General features: G+C 42.0%; 1 protein-coding gene across 1 annotated transcript; it reads left to right on the forward strand.

Annotated features, from left to right (window-relative positions):
• Positions 1 to 1194: 1194 nt before the first annotated feature.
• Positions 1195 to 24253, forward strand: SLC38A4 (solute carrier family 38, member 4). Its single transcript, XM_009880841.1, has 16 exons — positions 1195 to 1270; positions 5389 to 5619; positions 6530 to 6620; positions 7915 to 8030; positions 10865 to 10938; positions 11069 to 11161; positions 14024 to 14105; positions 14198 to 14280; positions 14376 to 14434; positions 14830 to 15108; positions 15227 to 15306; positions 16415 to 16515; positions 17502 to 17626; positions 20289 to 20433; positions 21413 to 21510; positions 22947 to 24253. Exons 2-16 carry the CDS (start codon positions 5501 to 5503, stop codon positions 23046 to 23048), a joined length of 1647 nt encoding a protein of 548 aa, XP_009879143.1. The 5' UTR covers positions 1195 to 1270; positions 5389 to 5500; the 3' UTR covers positions 23049 to 24253.
• Positions 24254 to 24307: the final 54 nt, after the last annotated feature.

Here is a 24307-nt window from a genome sequence, read left to right on the forward strand (position 1 = left end):
ACTCAAAGTCCCTTCAGCCAGTCTAAGCCCAAAAATTTGTTCATTTTTCCAACTATGTGATAGGTTTAAAGCAAGATAGGCCCTCTAGCTCCGAACCTTGCACCTCTTAATCTTTGGACTGTACTACTTTTGGCATCGTATGGCATGACGGGCCTTACAATCGGTTGCATTTTCATGGGAATGCAGAACTGAGGGAGACGGTGCTTATTTTTGTTAAACTATTTGTCTGAGTCTATATTGGAACTAGGATTTTTTTTTGGAGGGGAGGAACCATGAAACGGCACACGACAGCCGGTGCGGGCAGCAAGCAGGCAGAAGCCTTGCTGACAATGGAGCGGGGCTGGGTTCCCGCAGGTTGTCGCCCAGCCTGAGCTAAAGCAGTCTGAAGTGCTCCGCAGGAAACTCTAAGAATTAAAAATTACATCCCCTCTCTTGCCTTCCTGCCTTTGCTGTCAGGCCAGTCTGAGGGCTTTAATCACAAAGCCTACACAGGAGGAACGGCCGGGGGGGTCGTTTGGTATTTTCTAATTAAGGTCATTATGTAGCTGCATAAAAGGTTGTAAATTCTACAGTATTACAGGCACATTGCAGGTAATGAAATACTGCACAGGTCTGTATTGCCGTCAAATGAATAACGTTTGCCACTTGACATACACCTCCACAATTGCAATTACAGTAAATGTTTCAACCGGAAAACTAAGGCACAGGTCAACCTGACTATTTGAAAGCACACGCTTCCAACCAAGACTTGCCATGCCCACCTCACTGCAATTGCAAGATGTAGCTCTGTAGTCGCAGAGATAAGAGCAGTGCAGGAACCCTTAGTTGTTTCTCCTAGGTCCTATTTTCCAGGCTTATAACTATTGTGCTGCTGGAAGTTTAATGCAAAAATCAAGAATATCAAGTGAAAGTGTGATCAAGCCTGGGTGAAGCATTCTGTGGATATGCATTTTGTAATAGTGCTAAGCTCAGAGAGCAAATAGCTCTGGTAACTGAGATGTTTGCCCTCAGTGTGCTCCAATAAACTGATTTACCTTTCTTCTTTTTTTTTTTCCCCATTTTTTTTTAAAAAGAGCTGACGCAAGTTTGTCAAAGGGAGTTGTTGGGGTGTAGCAGCTGTTGATTGGTCCATCTGATACACTCCCATTTGTCTTTAAATCACTGTCCAACTGCTCTAGGTTGCACACGAGCAAACTTTTCACTACAGGTGCAATTCCTAAAAGATAGAACCTGCTTAGCAAGAGAGCAAGAAAACCTGCTCGACTCAGAGGTAAACCTAAAACTTTTTCTTTACAATGTTTGATCAATGTATTTCAGACACTGGCCACACCTTTAAAAATTGGAATTAGAAATTTAATTAATCTGTTCAATTAATAAGGGCAATGTGAATGTTGGGCTCCTTAAGATGTACTGACACGGTAGTTTATGTTGGCAAGTATCTTTGGTATTTCTTCAGGAATGAAATTTAGTCTTTTTTTTTCTACAGCAAATCAAAACCTAAGCAATCAGAGAAGCAGCAAAAGGTGTTTAAAATTGACTAGGCAACTAGGAAATGAATGCTTGCTTTCCTTTGTACCCCTTTGCTAACTTCTGAGAATTTTTTTTTAAAAAAAAAAAGAATTTGCAGCAAGATCCACAAAAATGTTAGTCACATCTGTGACCTGGCATTATTTGCCCAATGCTTGTCCATTCTCTTAATCTCCAAATTGCAGACTGGACAGAAATCAATAACATTGTGAAATCAGATGCCAAAAATTTCATCATTTTCTGAGTCATTTCTGAAGATCATTATTTAATAAATGATGCAGAACAGGACCTTATACTTGAAGAGAAAAATAGTTTTATAGGGATAAATAACTTCCTTCTAATAATAAGTGAATCTCTTTTGCAACCAATATTTCCATTTTAATGATATACTTTAAGAAAAATCTTTTCTGTTCAGCCAAATGCCGCAGGAGGCAGCAAAGCCATCGCTGTATTGAAGCCAAGTTTAAGGAATACTGTAGAGCTAAGAGATTTTTCTTGTATATAAACATAAGGGGTAAACTGATTGATTTTAAAGGGAAGAAAAAGAAGTGGAGAGCTTTTTGTTTAATTCCAGACTTACAAAAATCAAAAATAGGGAAAGGAAGCTGGGCAGATCACGATGATTTTGGATGCTTGAAACTGGGTCTAGGCACCAAATTCAGAACTCTGATGCAGAAAGCATTAAAACCCAGGGAAGCTAAAGCGGATGAACTTTGGTGTTTCTCCTCCAATATCATGTGTTAAGCTACTGGCAGGGGCCAGGCCTGCCCAACCTTGGTGGCCGTGCCCTGTCACGCCATCATTGCCCCGGTGCCTGGCCATCACCCAGGAGCAGAGGTCCAGCCAGCACGAACCCCTGCAGGGGTGCATCCAAACACCCACCTACCAGCCCTGGCAGTGGGCTTGGGCTTGGTACAGCATGCAGCTGTGGTCAGCATTTTATTTCAGACCCAGCTAGTGCATCCCCCTTTTTCTAAATAACATCTCGCAGATCAAGCAGCAACCCAAGAGGTGCAGGGCTACCCCATTTCCTCCTCAGGTGAAGGGGTGCCAGCTCTGCCCCTTCTACATTACTCATGAGGACCATGTACCGCCGATACCTTAGCATCCTCCCAAACCTTTCGGTACCTGAAGAAACGGATTTCCACCAACTGAGAACCAGTTCTGCCAATTTCTCCTGAAGTTCAAAGGCACCATTGGTTGTAATTACACTTAGTGGTGATTGCAGGATTCAAATCTAATACCAAACCTGTTTCACGGGTCTCATCCTGCCCACGTTTATGCCATTGGCTTTCAACTCATGGTTTGCAGACTCCTTGAGCTCTACCAACTGCATCCTAAAAAGTGAAAACTGCAAGAAACGAGGTTCTCAAGAGATTTAATTTTGCCACCTGAGGCTTTGCACCTTCAACAGAAGACATTTAGGAATTCACAAATTAAAAAAAAAAGAAAGTCACTGCTTTATGCAATAATCCCACAGCCTCTTGAGATGACACCCATAAATCAGATTACTTGTGTAAATGTTTGACAGGACAATGTCCAGATGATTCTTACGCTGTAATATGTATTTTCAGTCAATTTTTGCTCCCCTTTCCCTAATCTCTGTGTAACTTAACTCCTGGCAACTTTTTTGCTTACTTTTCCTCTGTTTCCCAACTCTTTGAAGATATGTATTTTTTGGACTGCCACTTCTGAACAAGATATTTCTCTGACAAGCATTAGACAGTGCGCACAGCAGAGATTTTACCCTTTACCAGAACAGGGCTAAGTGCAGTCAGATTTGTCTGCCTGACTTTTATACCATGGATTAAAAATAAGCATCGGGAATTGAAAGGACTCCGTTCCTTAGACAGGGCAGCGTCTGCATTTGAAGATGGTTCTGTGAATGAAACCACAGTCAGGAGGGCTCTGTTGGGGTTTTTTTATTATTTTTTTTTGTCTCCTGGAGTTATTCATACCCTGAGCGGGCAGAACCCCCCGGCCGCTGGAATGTGAGTGCTGTCGGCTCTGCCCTGATGCCCAAATCACTCGTCCCCTCATGCACACTCCCCATGCAGCAGCTGAAAGGAGTAAACACAGCCGCTCGCTCTGGTAGGAAATCTCCTAACGCACCGTGATATTGCTTTTCCTTTTCAGTTGTCTGGTCTGGGTGAATGTTTTTAGTAAGAAGCAAGGAAGCTGACTTTAATTTCTGGCCTGGGGTCAGTTTTAGCCTCCAGGATTGGTATTTAAAGTTTACATTTGCATTTTATGCACATGCATGCTAACATTTTGCCACTACAAATACATTTGTAGATGTTCTTAAGAAAAGCATGTGATCAGTAGCAGAGGATAGTGAAGGTCTGGTCACCAAGCGAGGACCTATGCATCCATAAAAGCAAAAGAGGAAGAAAGGCTATCAGATAATTGCAGGTTTAGTGTTACAAAAGGACAGACAGAAATTATTTGTTGTGGTGTTTTCTGATATTGTTATCACACAGCGCTGGGCTCCATTTAGCATGTGATGTTTATGAAAAATGTAACAGATCCAACCAGTGTGCCTGATGGCAGGGTAGCAGGTGAAGTGCCAGAAGTCTACAGCTCTGGCCCCAGGTGTGCCAACAATGTGCGATGGGGTCTGTGCTCGCCCCCTTCACCGGTGCACCCCTTTGCCTCCTCAGTTGTGAAATGGAGATATAAGATGCCTCAAGGAATACCTTTGGGAAGGGCAAAGTATTGAAAAACTGCAGTGTTTCTTGCACAGTGTTTTCCTCTTGAATCTGGGAACGAGCAAGTGAATGTAAATGTGTATCTGCAGATGAGACTGTGACATAAAGCTGCTGAAATCACAGTGGTGAAGTCCTTTTTGTAACTTTGGTCTGTACACAGAATCACAGAATCACAGAATGGTTAGGGTTGGAAGGGACCTCTGGAGATCATCTAGTCCAACCCCCCTGCCAGAGCAGGGGCACCTACAGCACGTTACACAGGACAGCGTCCAGGCGGGTTTTGAATGTCTCCAGAGTGGGAGACTCCACAACCTCTCTGGGCAGCCTGTTCCAGTGCTCCACTACCCTCAAAGTAAAGAAGTTCCTTCTCATGTTAAGATGGAACTTCCTATGTTCAAGTTTATGCCCATTACCCCTCGTCCTATCAGTTTCCTCTGGTACATATAGAAATCAAGAGGTGAGGATTTTTTCATATGACTTTTAAAAGGCAAGATTTTTTCTAACAAAGGTGAAGATGGTCTTATATCCATGTAATAATCCTGTGTGAGACAGATCTTTCAGTTGTGGAACAAGTAAGAATTAAACACAGAGATACTGAAAACCAAAAACTGCTATATCAGATTTACACCTCCTGATTATTAAAGGAGTGATCATACAGAGATGCTCACCTCTGTCAGATCCCAATGAAAGGGACAAATCTGCAAAACATTTATATCTGTCATAACATCGATCTTAGAGCAAATGATTCAAAAGACTGAGCATTTCCCTTAAGAGTTTGTATGTTTTGAAGCACAGGTAGGAAAGCCCCGATACGCTCCCTTCATTTCTAACAGCAACCACTTCTGCATCACCATCCCTTACAAGTTCAAAAGCTGTAGTTCAATAAATTATTTTCTTCTGGCTTTGCAATTTTGTCAGATGCTGGACATCCACTGTGCATCCAGTGACCCCTGCACTCTTTGCCATTTGAAGGGAGACGGAAGGGCCAAGTGGTGGCATATAAAGGGACATTATGCTTGCCCAGAATTTTCCCAGTCTGCAACAGTTTCCCTTCTTAATGCTATTACAGAGAACAAACACAAACCCAATGATTCACACTGGTTTATCTAATTTGAGGAAAACTCTAATGAGTTCTGTTGTGTTTTGTTTGCAGAACAGAGTGTTCTGGCAGTCCCCGCATGGTAGAGAGGACCCGCACACAGACGGCGCGGTGCTGTTTACCCTGAAGAAGCGAGTGTGTGTGCTGGAAAGCGCTGACCGCTCTAATGGATCGCATGGAGCTGCAAAAAGTCAACATCGAACTTGATGATCAGAGCAACAGTGGGGAAAGCCTCGAAGACAACTACACGGAGCTGGTTGATTCGGAAAAGGCTGCAATTAGGAGGTAAGCATTTAAATGGGAAGGCTGTTCCGTTAGGGCTAGAAAGCAGTAATCAAAAAACAAGCCTCACTAATGGCATCTGGGACTCAAAACGATTTCCTGGGTAATACATTGAAATTAGCTTGATTGTTTAGCTAGTATTTTCCTGCGGGACCGACCCTCCCTGCCGCACGCCGTGGAGGATGGTGTGCCCAGCACAGCGGGGGCAGCTTGGGTCCCCCCTTGCCAGCCACCACCTGGGGTGACCTCTGCAGGCTCCCAGCCCCGAACACCCACTTGGCAATTTCCAGCTACTCCAATCAGATAGTACACGTGTAAATTAATACGCACTCGGGGCAGTGCAACCTGAGCGTACTGCCTCTGTGCTCCAGCCTGGTGGGAAAGGAGGAATGCTTTCCAGGGCAGCGTATGGAGAGCAGCAGCTCAGTGCTCCCACAGGGACAGCCCACACTCAGGCATCTCCAGCAGGACCCACCATAGCGCCAGCAGCTGCCTGGCCTGAAAAAGGCATCTCAAAAACAGCCATCAGCCTCCAGCTCTCAGCTTTCTGAACCACTGGCACCTATCTCCAACAAGGCAGTTGTAAGGCGCTTTGTTCCTCGGACGTGAAGTACGTGCTCAGCTTTAGCGCATTGCTGGCAGTTAAGGAATTGTTACTTTCCAACATCTTCAATCAGATATAATTTGAAGATTACCGGGTTTAAAACTAAATTCCAAGGCAAAGCAAAGATCTATTCAGCATGCCATTGGACATGAGAATCTTAGAGGAGAAAAGAGGGGTTTTCCCTGAAAGATTTTTAAATATTCATTGAAACGTTAAAGGAAAGTTTCCACTAATGACAAAAGGCACTGCTTGAACATAACGTGTGTCATAAGTCTTATCTAATATTTTCCTATTTTACTTTGTGTTCAGTCCATTTGCTAGTGATGATGCAGAAAGTCAGAAGTTCCTTACAAATGGATATCTGGGCAAAAAGAAATTGGAAGAATATAATGAAGAATATGTAAGTTTTATTCATTTTTAAGGGTAATTAAAAAGTAAATGTTATTGACTTGAATCTTTTTCCAAAAGTTTCAGTAAACTCAGTAAGTCTGGAGCTTGATCAGCACAATCTTGGCTTTGGAGGAGTGAACACATTTTCTAACAGTTAGTGCAGCAAACCCTTTCTGTTGTCTTGCAAGTAAAACTGGGTCTTTCCTTCACAAGTTATCAGAGAAATTCCTCAGATCATTCTTCGCCTCCGGTAGTACCCATGTCATCTCACCCGAGATGTTCAGCCAGGGGTGGGTCTGCACCCATATTTCTGACAGGAGATTTGTTTTAGAGGATCTTTGTTACTCCTATATCAAGGTAGAGCTGGGTTTTAGTGTGTGCATGCTAGTACTGTTTGTTTCTAGCATCAGTGTAAATAAATCCACATCCAGCTGCATTGCTTTAAAGAAAGGACATTAATGTTTGGCCAATGATGCTGAATGTGACGTGCTCAGCACACCTCCAACCCTTAGGCAATTCCATGTGCAAATGGAAGCATGGCACCAGTTCCTGGAGTGTGCCCGTGGGTACCTCTCTGCTCAGGATTTAAATTTATTCAAAGTTTTTGTGAACTTGGTGCAAAGAAAGGCATTATTTTTTGGGGCATGTTACAGGTTTTATTAGGAGTGATCAGATGAAAACAAATAATATTATTTGTGATTGTAAGCTAAAATTAAGAGCTATATTCCCCCCTTTCTTTTCCACTTGGTGGTAGATGTGACTCCCTCACACACCATGCCCCCTCTCCTAGTCTTTTGTCTCCTTCCATTCTCCTGCCTCCAGCCCGAGACACAGAGCACTCCCTTCTTCTCTCCCCCAGACACATTTTCAGTTCCCCAAAGGAAGAAGCACATCCTGCTTGGAGAAATTCAATAATCAGTGGGATTAATTTTAAAAAATCATCTGAATTTTTTAAATCAATAACTGGGAAATCTGTTAGACAACAGCATGTACTTCTACAGAAGGTGGCCAACACGGCCAGTTGTGGCTATGTCACCTCAGTCGCCTGTTGGGGATGTAGCGCTCCTCCCCATCGAGACACAGGGGGAGAGAGGGAAGAGTCAAACACCTACCAGCCCAGCTGGCTGTGGGGGTAAAAGAGACTCCTTATGATGGCAAGTTCCTATGGGCTCAGGAACCTTGACAAAACTCCACCCGTAAGGACCAAGGGAGTAATACAGGGAAATCCACTGATGAGGATAATTACTCTGTTGTGCTCAGTAAAACACAAATTAATTGGCGTTTTCTGTTCTTTCTCCCAACAGCACCGGGGCAGAGCTTCCTTTGGAATGTCCTCGTTCAATCTCAGCAATGCCATTATGGGCAGTGGCATCTTAGGGCTCTCCTATGCCATGGCCAACACGGGAATTATCCTTTTTGTGTAAGTACAAAGAAAGAAAAGCAAATAGAATATAAGCAGTGAGCTGGAGCTAAAGATTTTGTGGTTAGAGAGGTACATTAAGATTGTTTTGTTAGCTGAAAAGTTTTGTAAGATCATCTGTAATGAAAACATTTTAGCTGCACCGCAAGGAACCATCCGCTGCTGACAAACCATTTTTTTTTTCATTTTAGCCCTGTTTTGTATCAAGAACACAGCTGTGAATTGATACTGTGCAGTCAAAAACCAGAGGGGAAGAACAGAATACTGGTCCTAAAATAACAACAGCAATCTTGCTGGTTCAGTACGGGAATTCAACAAGGGAAATAAATCACCCATAAAGTATATATTTACATCATCCCAACAATCTAATCACTATGTAGAAACGGCAGAAGAATATTCAATATAGGTCTGAAATAGCAGCACGCTTTGAATGCAAAAGCATTCACAGATTTATTCAGTTTAATGTTGGTCCCTCAAGTCTATTTGTACTTAATGTGCACATATGACAGCAATGGTATGTGAGTGACATACAGTATCTATACAAAACGAGTTTTGATAGACAGTAACAGATAGCGATTTGAATATTTTCAATTTATAGTTAACCTTGGAAAATGAGAGAGACTGTGCTAAAAAAGTTGGTTTTCTTTTTTCAATAACTGGTTTTAATTTAACTGAAGCCTTAATTTTAATCCCCCATAAGGCTGGAATAAAGCATTAGTACTGCATGACAATAGGCCATTGTTTTACATTACTGAAATCTAACAAGCCTTTAAATCAGGTTGTGTGGCTATCTTTACACAGCTCCTTCTTCTGGAGATTGTGTTAACTACGACAGCAACAGCATTTGAAATGCTACGTGTAGCTTCCAGTTGCTAAGAAACACCTCCTGTTTTGCCAGTAGAATCTTTAGCTGAAAATTAATTGTAGATGCAAATGCTGTCCTGGATAAGTACTTCCCAGCACCTGCGCTTAAATGGTTTAGATACAGTATTTGCAGATACAAAAATGGAAGCTGTCTAAAGGTGACTGCATTAGAGTCCGAAAAATGTGGGATTTTTTTTTTCCACTTGTACTAAGTAGTATGGCCATAAATTATCACTGGAAAGAAAGCTGTGATACATCAAGCTTCATTAGGGGAAAAAATTACTTTTGCAATATCTTTATTTTTGAGGCTTTGTTCATTCACACAGGCGACTAAAAAGATCTAGTATGAGCCTAATGACATTAGCCCTGTTGGCAGTGCTAAAGCAAGGACTAATGCTAAATCAACCCTATGGAGTCTTACACAGCAAAAACAAAGGACATTTCCACCCTGCAGCTCATTTTCTTTTCTATCATTCTTCCATGCTTTCTACATGAGAACATTTCCCCTTCTGGTAGACAAAGGAGTTTTATTTAAAAGTGCAAAACCATGTGGGGATATTGTTACCCCCATGGCATGTACCCATTTGCGGAAGGTTCCTCTGTTTTCACAGATCATGATGTTCACGTTAGCAGGACAGAAAAATCCCATCTACCAAATGGAAACTGCTAGACATTAATTCTAATTTAGACCATGCTGGCAGCATCATCTAAATTTTTGTAATTTACTGTTCTCATGTTGCCCAAGTGCTTTTGTGCTGGAAGACTTTCTACAGGGCAAAGGTGAAAGGAAGGCTCCTAAAAGTCAGAAGCTCCCATTACATCCTCCTCCCCTGTGAGGAAGGTTTCCAATGGCACACGGAGCACACACTAGAGCATTTTTTCTGCTGCCTGGTATGATCTAGCAAGTGCAACCAGGATGGCTTTGATTTGCGGCACCTCACGTGTCGGGACATGGAGACCATGTCTGTGAATAGCAGCTGCATAGGTCCCCCTGATCAAGAAGGATGCCATCTTGGCAGGAAACACTGCAACCTTAGACACAATCCCCCCTTAACACATTGCATGTGCCCACAGCATGAGAGGCGACCCTGCTTACATGAAGACACATTGGTATTGCCTATCTCTGTCATGCTATCATCGCGTCCTCTTCTGCACCAACACTTAGGCAGGCTGAGGACAAGACAGTTGTGGTAATAAGATAGGCTGCCCACGGTGTTGCAACCTGAAAATGTCACACAAAACTACATTTTTCACCAGCAGTTCGCAAGAGGCAGATAGCTGAAATCACATAGGGTGCAAATGTTGTGTAGAAGGAACATGGCAGTAATCAAAATTAATGAATTCAGGCACCAGTACCTTCAAGCAGACTAGGCTAGAAGGATATGCTGCAAGTGTTCCAAGAGCAGGTTTTCCAATCTCATGCTACACTTTAGCATTATGCAAGATTTCTAGTGTACTTTGCAAAGTGGGCATCCCAAGCTAAACTCCACAACTTCATGATGACATGGCGTCAAAAGTAGTGACTAGCCAGGAGCTGGAAGTCAAGTTGTCACAATCATGGTTTGGGGCTTTTTTTTTTTGATAGCTCTGAGTAAGGGGAGAGATTAAAACGAGAGGTCAGTGAGCAGCTAAGAGGCCAAAGATTTGACTCTTGCATAGAAATCTGTTTGCTTCAGTAGGGTCTTGTTAAGATGTAAGATTCTGTCCTTGTGGAATAACACAAAATTGGCACCTACCTAGACTTAAACAAGCCTTGAAGGGCTTCTGAAGTGTATAAGCTGCAACTGCATTCACAGGTAAGCTGCCACTGGCACTTATCTCTGCATTTAGCACTGGAAATCCAAAGCACAACCTTCTTAAAACTATTTACACATTGAACTTCATGTGAACAAGCAGGCATACATTCAAATTAACTGAGTGTCTCTGATGTCCTTCCTGCCTGGGATTCTGATTTCTGCTTTGCCTTGCAGAGTTCTGCTGCTCAGCGTAGCAATACTGTCGCTCTACTCGGTCCACCTCTTACTGAAGATATCAAAAGAAGGAGGTATGAGGATCAGACTGTGACTGACTAAGAGTTCCTACTGCATGCATGTGTTTTACCTTGGCATGCAATTCATCAAGCGTGTCCAATGCAGTGGCCCATATTTCTTTTTTGTTTTGGTTTTTTTTTTCAGGATCACTAATATATGAAAAGCTGGGAGAAAAGGCATTTGGCTGGCCTGGGAAGTGTGCTGTTTTCATTTCAGTTACAATGCAGAACATTGGAGGTAAGGGGCAAAATTTTTCTAACTTCTGATGCTTTTCCACAGAAGACAAGTACTTTCTCTTCTCTGTCTGGCTAAATGGCACCAGAGATGAGCGAGGTACAGTATACATTGTATCATAATAAGGAAGGACAAGAGGAATACATCTTGCTTTGTTTCAGCTGACACTTCAGTGTCTGGTGAAAGCTAGTTGCCTGGGATCTCTCCATGACCAGTGAAGAGCCTTCAATGACAGCTAAAATGGCTTGGCTGACTGTCCTCAAGGAGTTGGCCATTTCTCTTCATTGAGTACAGCTCAGACTAGAAATCATCCGCTTCAATTTAGAAAAGATTAATCTGACCTAAAAGGAACAGCACAGGGTTCTGACTTCTCCATAAAAGAAAGACTCTTAAGTAGTTCATTTTCCAGCTGAATTCTCTCCTTGAAATGACAGTTAGGTTGTGATGTCTCTAAGATGTTGACTGTTTAAGAGTGATTGTTGAAAGTATTCATCCACAAAGATACTTCCTGTGAAATATCTATCAAGTAATCTCCATCTTCTCAGAACAGGAGACTTTACTTACGCATGTAAGTAGTACCGGTAGGACTGTGCATTCGTGCAAGAAAGCTTATTTCCTTGTACCGGCCTGGAAGAAGCCTTTTAGGAGACTGGAGAACACTATATCTGAAAGCTCAGGGGATTTTTTATTTTTTTCCATATTTCTTAAGGAGAGCTAGTTGAAATATAAATTAAATGCATAATTGCTCAATTAAATGTACGTAGATTTTTTTTGTGATCTCTCTCTTGGAACTTGGTATGTTTCGCAAATCTACATTGACAGATCATTACTGTTCTTTTAGAGCAACTTTGCTATCTAGACAGACGTGGTTCACACGTCTCTACTGCAAGAGACTTTTTGATTTTGTTCATAAAAGATGCTATTCCATGGTCTTCCTTTCCTTCCTCGAGCCTGGATATCAAATGTGTTGGAATTCAGGAAGGACATTTGCTTTCCTGTTAGAAAGGAATAACTGTTCCTCTAGTCCTCTTGTCTACATTGATCCACAGGTCTCCAGAGACACCTCTGTGGCCAGTGTAAAATAACTGAAAAAAGCATGTCTTCTGGCAGTACATTCAAATGAGATGTATAGAAGTCCTCCCTTCCATCAGGAATCTTGACAACTAGTGGGGTTTTTTTAATATAAGGAGTAGAGTTTTGGATGAAAGAAGCTGAAAATAGAAGAGATAAGGTAAATGAAGAGATGAAGTTGTGGTAACAACAAACCTGATCTCTTTGACAAACCTGATCTCCTTCTATGATAAGGTGACCCATTTAGTAGATGAGAGAAAGGCTGTGGATGTTGTCTACCTAAACTTTAGTACAGCCTTTGACACTGTTTCTCACAGCATTCTTTAGAAGAAACTGGCTGCTCGTGGCTTGGATGGGCATACACTTCACTGGGTAAAAAAATGGATGGAAGGACAGGCCCAAGGAGTTGTGGTGAATGGAGTTAAATCCAGTCGGTGGTCGGTCACAAATGGTGTTCCCCAAGGATTAGTATTGGGGCCACTTCTCTTTAATATCTTTATCAATGACCTGGACGAGGGGGTCGAGCACACCCTCAGTAAGTTTGCAGACAACACCAAGTTGGGCAGGATTGTTGATCTGCTTGAGGGTAGGATGGCTCTACAGAGGGATCTGGACAGGCTGGATCAATGGGCTGAGGACAATGATATGAGGCCTAATAAGGCCAAGAGCCGGGTCCTGCACTTGGGTCACAACAACCTCATGCAGCACTACAGTCTTGGCTGGAAAGCTACCTGGCAGAAAAGGACCTGGGGGTGTTGATTCACAGCCAGCTGAACATGAGCCAGCACTGTGCCCAGGTAGCAAAGGTGGCCAATGCCATCCTGGTCTATCAGGAATAGTGTCACCAGCAGGACTAGGGAAGTGATCGTTCCCCTGTACTCAGCACTGGTGAGGCCCCACCTTGAATACTGTGTTCAGTTTTGGGCCCTTCACTACAAAAGAGACATTGAGGTGCTGGACCGTGTCCAGAGAAGGGCAACAAAGCTGGTGAGGGGTCTGGAGCACAAGTCTTATGAGGAGCGGTTGAGGAAACTGGTATTGTTTAGTCTGGAGAAAAGGAGGCTGAGAGGAGACCTTATCACTTTATACAAGTAACAGAAAGGAGGTTGTAGTGAGGTGGGGGTCAGTCTCACCTCCAAAGTAACAAGTGATAGGACAAGAGGAAACGGCCTCAAGTTGCACCAGGGGACGTTTAGGATGGATATTAGGAAAAATTTCTTCACTAAAAAGGTTGTCAAGCATTGGAACAGGCTGCCCAGGGAAGTGGTTGAGTGACCATCCCTGGAGGGATTTAAAAGACAGGTGGATGTGGTGCTGAGGGACATGGTTTAGTGGTGGACTTGGCAGTGCTATGTTAATAGTTGAACTTGATGATCTTAAAGGTCCCTTCCAACCTAGACAATTCTATGATTCTATAATAACTAAAGTTACTACAAAATTTGGATGGACAATGTACAGTGGAAAAATAACACAACAGAAAAGCAAAAGTAAAAGTTAAGAGTGTAAATGTCATCAAAACAGTTGTTTGAGTATGTTGTTAATTCACTAATAACTGTATTGTATTCTAATACTGAATGCTAGATGTCATTTGGGTCATGGTCATAACAATATCAAGGGAACACACCATCTATGTAGTCACAGTGTTACTTGAACAAAAGTAATTTCTCTATTTTAGCAAAAACTGTTTTCCCAAAACAATATGTTTTTCATGCAGCATTAATGTTTTTTAAGACAAATTATTTTTGTTGGAACTACGCTGTTTTCTCTAAAGGTGTTTGTTTGGGTTTTTTTCAGCAATGTCAAGCTACCTCTTTATTATTAAATATGAACTTCCTGAAGTGATCAGAGCATTTATGAAACTTGAGGAGAGTTCTGGGTAGGTACCTGTGCTCAACCTGAACCTCAGATGAAATTTTTTCACTTTGACGTCAATGATAATGATTGTTATTTTTCATTCCTTCTCTTTAGAGAATGGTACCTAAATGGGAACTACCTCGTCATACTCGTAACGGTTGGGATTATTCTTCCCCTCTCCCTTTTAAAGAGCTTAGGTAAGCTAAATGCCCCACTTAAACTCCTTTCTTATTTCTGTTAGGATTGTGAATTTATATGTAGCTGAACTGTGTTTTTTTTTCTTGCTGCACAGGTTATCTTGGTTATACAAGTGGTTTTTCGCTGACCTGTATGGTTTTCTTTGTCAGTGTGGTAGGTGACTATTTGGGTATTGTCTCTAAGCAAATACAGAGCCTGTAAACTGTGCAACGCTGTTATATTTTTTACCATGACAATTTAATGTGGATGGTCAGATGGCATCTGCAAGTGAATCAAATCAACAAGCCTATTGCTGAACGAAGCCAGAATAAAAAAGATTGGCCTAAAACACAACACTTGAGAATAAAAAATAAAGCAGGACAACAGCAGAGGCAGAGTAACAACAAATACTTACAGGAGAAGCAGAAGTGATAGCACTTGTTTTCTTGCCCCTTCTCTTTCCTCTCCCACTTCTGCGTGCCTGATTATATTTATGTTGGCATACCTTTGATGTAAGTGTAAACTCTTATGGTGATACTCTTCTGGTGACGTTGTCTATTCTTTTGTAGGTAATCTTCAAGAAATCCCAAATATCCTGTCCTCTCCCCATCATGGACCATGGGGTTGAAAACTGGACCACCACCAACAACACAGTGCCAATGCACCTGTTCATGTTACCAAATGAGTCTCTTGGTTCTGGTGTGAATTTCATGATGGACAACACAGCTGGGCACTTGCCAGGCCTTGAGGAGCCAAAAGATACTTCCCCCAAAAGCGGTGTAGAGTATGAAGCCCACAGCGACAGTAGTGACATGTGTCAGCCAAAATACTTTGTGTTCAACTCACGGGTAAGGGAGATTCTGTAGAATTTGTCTTTAGCCATTTGTACCACAGCTAAACTGCTGCCTGCCAAAAGTCAGAGGTACAGCAGTGACCGTTCTTACTAATGGGAACTTTATTTTACAGACTGCCTATGCAATACCCATCCTGGCATTTGCATTCGTATGCCACCCTGAGGTGCTACCAATATACAGTGAACTGAAAGAGTAAGGTTCTTAAATTTTGTCCCATACTTCCAGTTAACCATAGCTAGAGATCACTTGCTACATGTTCTGCCTTGATTGTTGGTGTGTAGACACCCACCTGCTAATGATTTATTGCTTTCCATAGTAAGCAGATATTGGCTTTTCTTTGACAGAGAACCACTGTCCAGATAGCCGCATTGACTGATATTTACTTAGGAAAGGAGGAACACGGACAGGCCTTCGAATGATGTGAAATATACTGGAGAGCTTGGTTGCACTGAAACAGATAATTCTGGTTTCTAATAATATCTTACTGAGTTCTGTGTCTGGGTCAGCTGCTGCTTACTCTTAAGGTTTCTTGGGATGCCATTGGTTTGGGTGTCTTACATAGGCTGTTCACCCAGCCTATGTTGCTTATCAAATATCAAAAATCAAATACACTTGCTTAAATCAGCATAGAGTTGACAGTTGGGAAGGGCTGAGAAAATGCATTTGTTCAACAGCAAGAACTACATTACAGGAGGCTGTGCTGCAAAACTCAAGGAGGCCAAGATCCATTACCTCCCACTTCAGCAGGTTTAACCTCAGAAGAAATACAAATTCTCAGATGACTTGGGAACATGCTTCCAGGTCCTATAAGCTGAAGATTTTCTTACACTAACTCTTTAACCAAAGGATTTCTAAAGAAAGGATTTGACATGCAGGAGGTTCTTGAACCTGCAGAACAGCCCTGTTTAGATATAAGGGCATGTTCATATAGAGCTGGCTGAAAGCTCTTGTCTATTATTATTACCAGCCCTGTAATTTTAGCCACTCCATTTTTAATTTAAAATACACTATTTGAAATTGATAGCATATAAATAATGGTACACAAAATAACAAGGCACATTTATACTTTGTCACTAAGTAAGCAGTAGAAATGGAGTTTCAACACACTTTTATAAGTCTGTGCTCTTCTGCACAGAGCTGTGAAGCCTCAAGTAGAGAGCTCTGTATAACCAGTATAGTTGCTATGAACTTAGTAGACAGCGAGGGGGTGTCAGTAGAGCTGTGATTCTTCACAATATTTCTTGTACAAATAGAGGCTTTATAAGAATAGCACTGTTACTCTCTTTCTCTCCTACTTCAGTCGCTCCCGAAAGCGGATGCAGAATGTCTCGAACATCTCCATCACTGGCATGCTGATCATGTATCTTCTGGCTGCCCTCTTTGGATACCTTACCTTCTACGGTAGGTCAAAGCCCCGTTCTCTGTAGAATTCTCCCTCTCATTTTAAAGCAGGTGAGATGGTTCTATCACACCAAGGCTTAAGCGTTCATGTATTTTCTGTGGGCCTGAATCCAGGTGTAAGCATTATTCAACCATAATACGCAGTGTGTAACCTCCTGAATAAGCAGTGGGACTTACCCAGCTGTCAGGCCACAAGTTCCTTACCCGTGAGAGACTCTCTCACCATGAGAGGTTCCCTACTAGAGGGACCAGTTGTGTATGTCTTGATTTTGTGAACTCAGACAACAAGCTGCTGTAAACTTGGCTATTGGCAAAGGCCGAGAGTGACTGTACTAAAAATACTCCAGTGCTCAACAGTTTTACATGACGCTACTAAGTGCTGCCCACCCTGGCTCTGACACCACTAATTCAGCTTCACCTATGCTGGAAAACAGGTGCAAATCATTCTAGTGTAAAAAAAATATGGATGAGCTGGACTAACCGGTAGGTAAACAGAGTAACCCCTGTATTAGCACACTGTTTTATGCAAACACCACCTCTTTTTACCTCGTTAGTTCCTCCGTTACAGCAGAGAAGTGAATGACACAGCACAATCTGCTCTGTATCGCTGGGGCAAGAGGGCTCTGAGAGCTGGGATGCCTGGCTGGAGGTCGAAGGGACCCATTCCCAGTTCAGTCAGTTGTTTCCTATTTTGTATCAGAGAAATTTTGTTTACCTCAGGTTCCGCATCCACTTAATGACTTTTAGAAAGTCATGTGAGATACTGGAGTACAAAGCATCACCTCAGAGCTGTATTACCCTCATCGTCTCTGAATGACGGACTCATAAGGGTCATGCTGGGAAAATTCCTCTTTCGTGCCTAGCCCGTAACGTCTATCTGATGAGAGCAGCTGGGCCAGGGCTAATCTTATCTGGCTGCACTATGAAGATCCTTTTGCATGTGCAGATATTGCTTCAGTGATCTAACTCCTGTTTCCTTTTCATAGGAGAAGTTGAAGATGAGCTACTTCATACGTACACCAAAGTGTACACCTTCGACACCCTCTTGCTGTCAGTTCGCCTGGCAGTGCTGGTGGCCGTAACCCTGACCGTGCCCCTTGTCCTGTTCCCCGTAAGTAACACAGCTGCTGAAGCTGAAATCGGGGCTAGCCCATATGCTCTGGCTGCATGTACCCAGCACAGACAGACTTTAACACTGAGGAAAAGTTAACCTGAGGTTTTCATTTCGGAGGGTCTGTTTTCTCCCATGCTGTTTGACCAGAGCAAGGACCTTAGGTAGTTAGGGTTACAAACTTTGAAAGACCGAAATAAGTCGGTCTTTATAAATAAATCAGAAAAAATCAGGAACAACTGCCCTGTCTCTCACTGGCTCTCTCTGTACTATATTTACCAGAGCAGCAGTGTAAGTACCGAAGACTTGGGGATATACTGAAACCATTTACAAGATTTCCTAATACAGGTATAGGCACCTTCTCTAGCATCCAAACTCAAGACAGAGACGTGCAGCTTGGGCCACGCGCAGTGCAGGACTGCCAGACTCGGCTGCCAAGGTAGAGGGGCAGAGGTCCTGTGCACATCTTACATGCTTGAGCCTATGGACGGGGAGGAAGTTAAGTGCCAGAAAACAGAGGCAGACAAGGCTCAGACAAATAGTAAGATGTTGGAGCAAAGTTTGGAGCTTCTACATGCTGTTCACAGGGAAAAACGCAATATCCACAGTGGCAGGGACAGAAAGACACAGCTGAACAAACCACTCTGCAGAGGGACTGACCCTCCTCAGGGATCAATCCCCACCTGAAGAGCAGACCTGCAAGCTCCTGGATGTAGAGGACTGTCCCTCATGCCTTCCCTGAGCTGCTACACAGCAGGGGAGAGAATAGTTGATCCTGGACATTAAGTTTTGGGAGGCTGGTGTACCATTTGTACGGCACGTACAAGCCCAGCGTCATGCTGCAGGCGGGCTCCCAGCAATCCACGTCACACCATCGTGTTCCCATCTGATGACAGCAGTAACCCTGGGGTCCTGTTGCTCCGTTGTCCTGGATGCAAACACGAGCTCCGCGTAGGTACCGCTTCCAGGCTTGCTGACAAATGCCTAAGAGCAGTCATCACCTTGCAACATTGTCTACAAAAAAAAAAAATAAAATATTCTGGTATAAAGCACCTGGAGTGATCAGTCCATCTAGCTTAGTGCCCTCCAGTGCTCTGCCTTAAATGTCATGTTTAAACCAGTGACTAAATGCTTAAATTAGTCTTAACTAACTGATCACTCTTCATGGGACAAATTAAGGGCGTTGCAAAAGCCTCTATCTCAGATGTAGCATTTTTCATTTTTAGCTTTCTGTATAATCATTTTTGTATCTGAATAGTGTGCAAAGGCTTAGGAGTTACATAGCACAGCACTAATTGCTCTATTAAAAGAACTCCTGAGAATTATCATTTGCTTGTAAGCCCAGCATATCAAACAATTTATATACAGCCTACCAGGACAGCCAGCTCAGCAGATCTAATAACTCCAAATAAGCAGACTAGTTGTATCACCTACTTTTTTATGCAGTAGCAAGTTTGTATTTTCTTAAAGCATTCAGACTTTAGTCTTAAAAAAAAAAATAAAATCATTGCATTGCTAAAAAAACCCAAACATTAAATATAGATCTGTGTATCATTAGTTACTGTAAAACTTCAGTTTGATATCTTCTTTTTAAGGCTTATCACAGCAAAAAAATGCACAGTATGCTGACGATAAGCGAACAGGAATGCAGGCAGCAGTTCTTTGGTGGAATAAAGCTGTTTTACACCAACTCAGGGGCTGGACAAAATTTTTGCAATCTGCCTCCCTCTTCCTAATATTGGTTCACATCAACCTGAAAAACATAAGATGCAAAATTCAAGCTGTGTTTTCAAATGATGGGCTCCAAGTCTGACAGAAACCCATACATTTTTTGAATTGCCAAACGCATCCAGAAACAGTTGTGTGTGATTTTAAAACAGCCAAATAGAAGTGGGTTTTGAGCTTTTTTCAGTGCAAAAACATTTTTTGGTCAACTTCTACATTTCAATTCTTTTAAGTTAATCGTGGTACTTCAGAGTAACATTATCTCCTGCCACCAAAGGGATTTGCTCTTGACCTTTTTCCTACTTACCATCTTTGCTGATGAAAAAGCAAAAAAACTCTCTGTGTGTGGTTCGAGAAAGTCAGTGGAGCAAAAAGGATTCTCTGCAATAGTTTTTAGGATTAAAATTTCCAAGTGGCATTGAAAAATATGTTTTTCTTTTGTGAGAGGTATATATCTGTATGCATATATTTAATGGAAGTAAAACAACAGCTTGCTCTTTCTCTCACAAAAGTAAACAACAGAACTCCAGTGGGATTTTCAGAGGGATCAGGTTCAGGAATACAGCGACTCATATTTCACCCATGCATTTTTTGCCTGCTGATTAGTATTCGTAATGGGGGGTTCTTTGGGTTGGTTTTTTTTTTGCTGATATTAGCATCTTTCAGTTGAACAGATTTCATGTCCCTGATTTTACACCCTATTTACTTGACTTTCTTCTACACTGCAAATATTTGAGTTTCTGCATTAAACTGTGAACCCAGTTCTCGAAAACCTACATCAGACTGAGATTACATTAAGGGAATCAAAGACTGAAAACACATTTCTTCAGTCAGAATTTCTCACAGCAAAAGTAACTAGGATAGATCATTTAAAAAAGTGAAAAGCAAAAAGAAATTAATTGCTGTTTTACTTTCCCTGCTGGTTTCCATCTTACAGATCCGTTCATCTATCAGTGCATTGCTGTTTCCCAAAAGGCCGTTCAGCTGGATAAGACATTTCCTGATTGCAGCAGTAATTCTTGCTTTTAATAACCTGCTTGTAATTTTTGTCCCGACTATTAAAGACATCTTTGGATTTATTGGTAGGTTTTATAAACACTCTTTGTTTACTCTGTTAATCCTTTCCATAACATATTTACATTCGTGGACTGAATGACAGTCTCAGTTTGGGTCTTACAGTAGAGTAATATAAACACAGATTAAAGTCAAAAGGGAAACAAAAAATCCCAAACAGCTGACAGACAAAACTAAACAATACCCAATTTCATTGCTACCTTGCATGAGGCACAAGGAATCCAGTAATCCCAGCATAAAAACTGGCAAGGAATTCCCATTTTGATAAAAAAAGGCATTTAGTGCATGTGGAGGAGATGGAAAACACCTTTGGTTTTCAAGTATTTATAGGCTGGACAAAAGGTATTGACTTTCAAACTGTGATGTTAGGAAAAGGAGAAAAGTGACACATTTCTTTCGACATTCACAGTTCTCTCCTTACCTCTTTGTTTTGGTCAGCTTTGGCCTCTGACCAAAGAGGTCCATGAAAAGCCTCCATGCTCTGAGCTGCTTGAGGACTCGGTGATGCAGATGCCCTTGGGAAAGACACCTCCGTGGAGTTTCTGCCTTTTTCATATTTTATACTCCACGCAGGCAGCCAGTTTGGTCCTCCCTGCCTTTTACACCTGGGCCACCGCGCTGGGCTCTGCTGAGAGCAGAGGAGTAGTCACTTCCAGGGCACAGTTCATCCACCCTCTTTTCAAGACCCGCTTTCCAGGGTCATCATGCCCTGGGAGTACCTGTTTGTCCTCACTTCACCAGCTCACGTGCAGATGTCCATATCGCAGGTAGCCACAAATCCTCTTGGTAACAAGTGCCTCTTCGGGCCCTGAGCACACAAATAAGTGTTTGGACATCTACAGCTCTGCACAAATGGTGTCTACAGAGAAAGCCTTTTGTGTGCTGGGCTTGGAAAAGCAGCTGCCTCCCCACACGCTCTCTTTTGGAGGTGCACTGCGTTGCTTATGTGTCCAACAGCACGGTACTCAGCTCTGCTTTCTCTTCCAGGTGCCTCTTCTGCTACGATGCTGATTTTCATCCTCCCCTCTGCCTTCTACTTGCGGCTGGTTGAGAAGGAGCACCTGAGGTCTCCCCAGAAGATTGGGGTAAGGCACCTGGCAGCAATTGCAAAAGGAAGGATGGGAGAGTGTGTGCTTTCCCCTGGTCACAAATAGTCAGACTTTTGACTTGCAACATCTGGCAGTTGCTCATAAATGGTAGTGTCTCACTGAAAATACAGGTCAGGCAGCGTGATTCACCTTCGCATGGAGAGCCAGGCTGCACAAGCCAAAGCCTTTAGCGCCCTACTGCTACTGATACACAGCAGTAAGCCTCTAGGTTAAAGTATGTCTTAAATCACTACAAAAAAGTTATTTATTTAATCCAATCTAAGCTCTTGTTAACACCTACACTTGCATAAATAACACCTAGGCAGTGTATCAGGAGCTGTTGGTTCGTGCTATAAGGCCAGCTGTGGATTAACAGGGAGGTGTGAGGTCAAGGTTAAGAAGGAAGTTGTACTGCGGAGATAATTAAGTAGTAGGGAGTTCCCCACTGAGGTAGATCTATACACCTACAGGAGACATATATGAAGGTCTATCATTTATACACAGCATGTGTTTACACATCGTGCTGGACTGCCGCAGCAGTACCTTTCATGCTGAACATCAATAGCTGTCTGCACATTTAACAATATCACCAAGGAGATCTCCTTAAAAATCTAATCAGAAAAGTTACTGCTGAAATATATATTCAGGCATGTAATGTAAACAGATGTACCTATATATATATATACATGTTCACAAAAAACATGGAAGTGGAAGTTCAACCAATACATAGTGCAAGTATGAAAGAAAAGGTTTGTTATCATAAAATGATTTCTGACAATAACTTTTGGGCCTGTTATTACAGAGAGACTGTGAATATTTGTTCATGTCTCTCTGTTCATTCTTCATGTTTTTGGGCATTAGGCACACCTAGAATTTCACACCCTGCACTGAGATCACATGCAATATTCATCTTTGTGTTGCGAGGCAGAATGTTGTTAAGTGTGGACAGATTACAGTAAACTAAAGCCCCACTAAAGCAAAGGGTGACTATAAGCATCTGAATCACTTGAATATATACGTAATGCCTTCAAAGAAGAGAGATGAGTTTACCTGTTTGTCTAATATGGATGAAAAGGATTGACTCTGAAGCTGTTCTTGATATCAGAGATAATGATCATTCATTGAAAATTGGTCATTTTTTTAAAGAAAAAAACTGCTCCTCTGTTATATTTTGTATTATTGTTCAAAGTAACAAAGTGGGGTGTTTTTTTTCAGATCTAGTCTTCTAAAGCCTGGGTCTCTTGGACTAAAATTCACGCAGAACTAGCTTTGATTCATGTAGCCCTGGTGACACTATTAGGGCTATAGTCACAGAGAATGTCTCAAACTCAGGCCCTGTGTGTTACATCAACGCAGTTCCAGTGGGACAGTCTATGAACTACAGTCTGCTCAGTCACTTGCTTTATTAACACAATCTCATTTTCCAATTGCAGGCTCTAATTTTTCTCATAGTTGGCATAATCTTCATGTTTGTGAGTATGACTCTTATTGTAATGGACTGGATTTACAATTCCCCAAGTTCCAGGCATCACTAACCTGTGGAGACAACCGAGTGCTTTTTATACCATAAATATTTGTATTGTGTGCTCCAAAGGATACCTAAACTGGACTGTTATTCCTAGCTAGTAACTGCGGTATTTTGAAGACAGTTTCTGGTAAGGTCACTAGAACCCAATGGAGTCTACGTCATCCTTTTCACTAAGGATCGTTATTTATGCATTAGAAACCTGAGCTTAGCATTTCTAGCCAGGTTAAATGAAATGTGTGGTGTGGATGCTTTCTATTTTCAAAACCAAAATAACTGTGTGCATAGTCCTCAAAAATAGCTTGATGTCACCCTTCTTCAACCTCTCCTGTCATGCCAATAACCACAGTTCCTAGAGCCCTGGAAAGGTAATGGCCAGAAAACCAACTAGTGCCTTGTTTTCTATCTGAAGCTTGTGGGAGTGGCTGCCCAGCTCCAAGAGAAAGGGTATGGTTTCTGTAGGGGATCTGAAAGGTGACTGCTCCCTACTAACCTGTCTATCAGGAAGGTGATGGCTTTGACAAGCCCGTGGACAAAGCTGAGCATCAGATTAGTTGCCCAAATCCGTTGCCCTCAGCAGGTGACCACTGTCGTATGGAATAAAGCTCTCTGGCACAGACTCTGTGCTGGAGCGTGTGCTTGAAGGAAGAGTTTTGTCATTAAAGATGCCTGTGCTGGAAACGTCAGGCATTTCTGCTGTGGGTTTTTTTGTTTTGTTTTGTTTTCTTTACTTTTTTTAATTCTTGTGTGAGTTTGCATCACTGAACAAGTTGTATCCTCCATAGAAACTTGTCTTCCATTCTCACGGGAATTTAAGGAGACCACAAGGTGTGGCAAAGCACCCTACCCAGTATTGTTCAGTACTTGTGTATTTGATAAATGTTCAGTGCAGGAAACTGTAATTTGCTATATATAAAAATATATGTATTTATATACAAAATTTTTTGTTTTCCTCTAGTTATAAAAATATTACCCTGTGGTAAATGATTTTTAAATTTTTTTTATATGTCAGTCTGTTTTCATAGCCACACACTTAATATTGTTTTGAAGAAAACATATTGGATTGGTGGGTTTGTAAAAGGTTCATTTTTATTCAGCTGTGTTTGAAATATACCTGTAGCAAGCCCTAACTGTTACCTGTGTAAAAACACATTCAGATGTTTACTACTTAAGTTACAATAAATTGTAAGATGTTTTCCTCTTAAGAATTTTTAATATATGCCTCAAAGTTCTGTATTACCACTGTACACCACAAATTCGGGTAACTTG

This window comes from Charadrius vociferus, unplaced genomic scaffold (assembly GCF_000708025.1).
Source record: "Charadrius vociferus isolate BGI_N301 unplaced genomic scaffold, ASM70802v2 scaffold52, whole genome shotgun sequence".
Taxonomy (NCBI): domain Eukaryota; kingdom Metazoa; phylum Chordata; class Aves; order Charadriiformes; family Charadriidae; genus Charadrius; species Charadrius vociferus.

What these genes read in the sequence shown, in the direction of transcription:
- SLC38A4 (XM_009880841.1), top strand. Translation starts at nt 5,501, where the DNA reads ATGGATCGCATGGAGCTGCAAAAAGTCAACATCGAACTTGATGATCAG. An exon ending in TGGTTTTCTTTGTCAGTGTG is followed by an intron (nt 14,435 to 14,829) that starts GTAGGTGACTAT and finishes ATTCTTTTGTAG; the next exon opens with GTAATCTTCAAGAAATCCCA. An exon ending in AGACATCTTTGGATTTATTG is followed by an intron (nt 20,434 to 21,412) that starts GTAGGTTTTATA and finishes TTTCTCTTCCAG; the next exon opens with GTGCCTCTTCTGCTACGATG.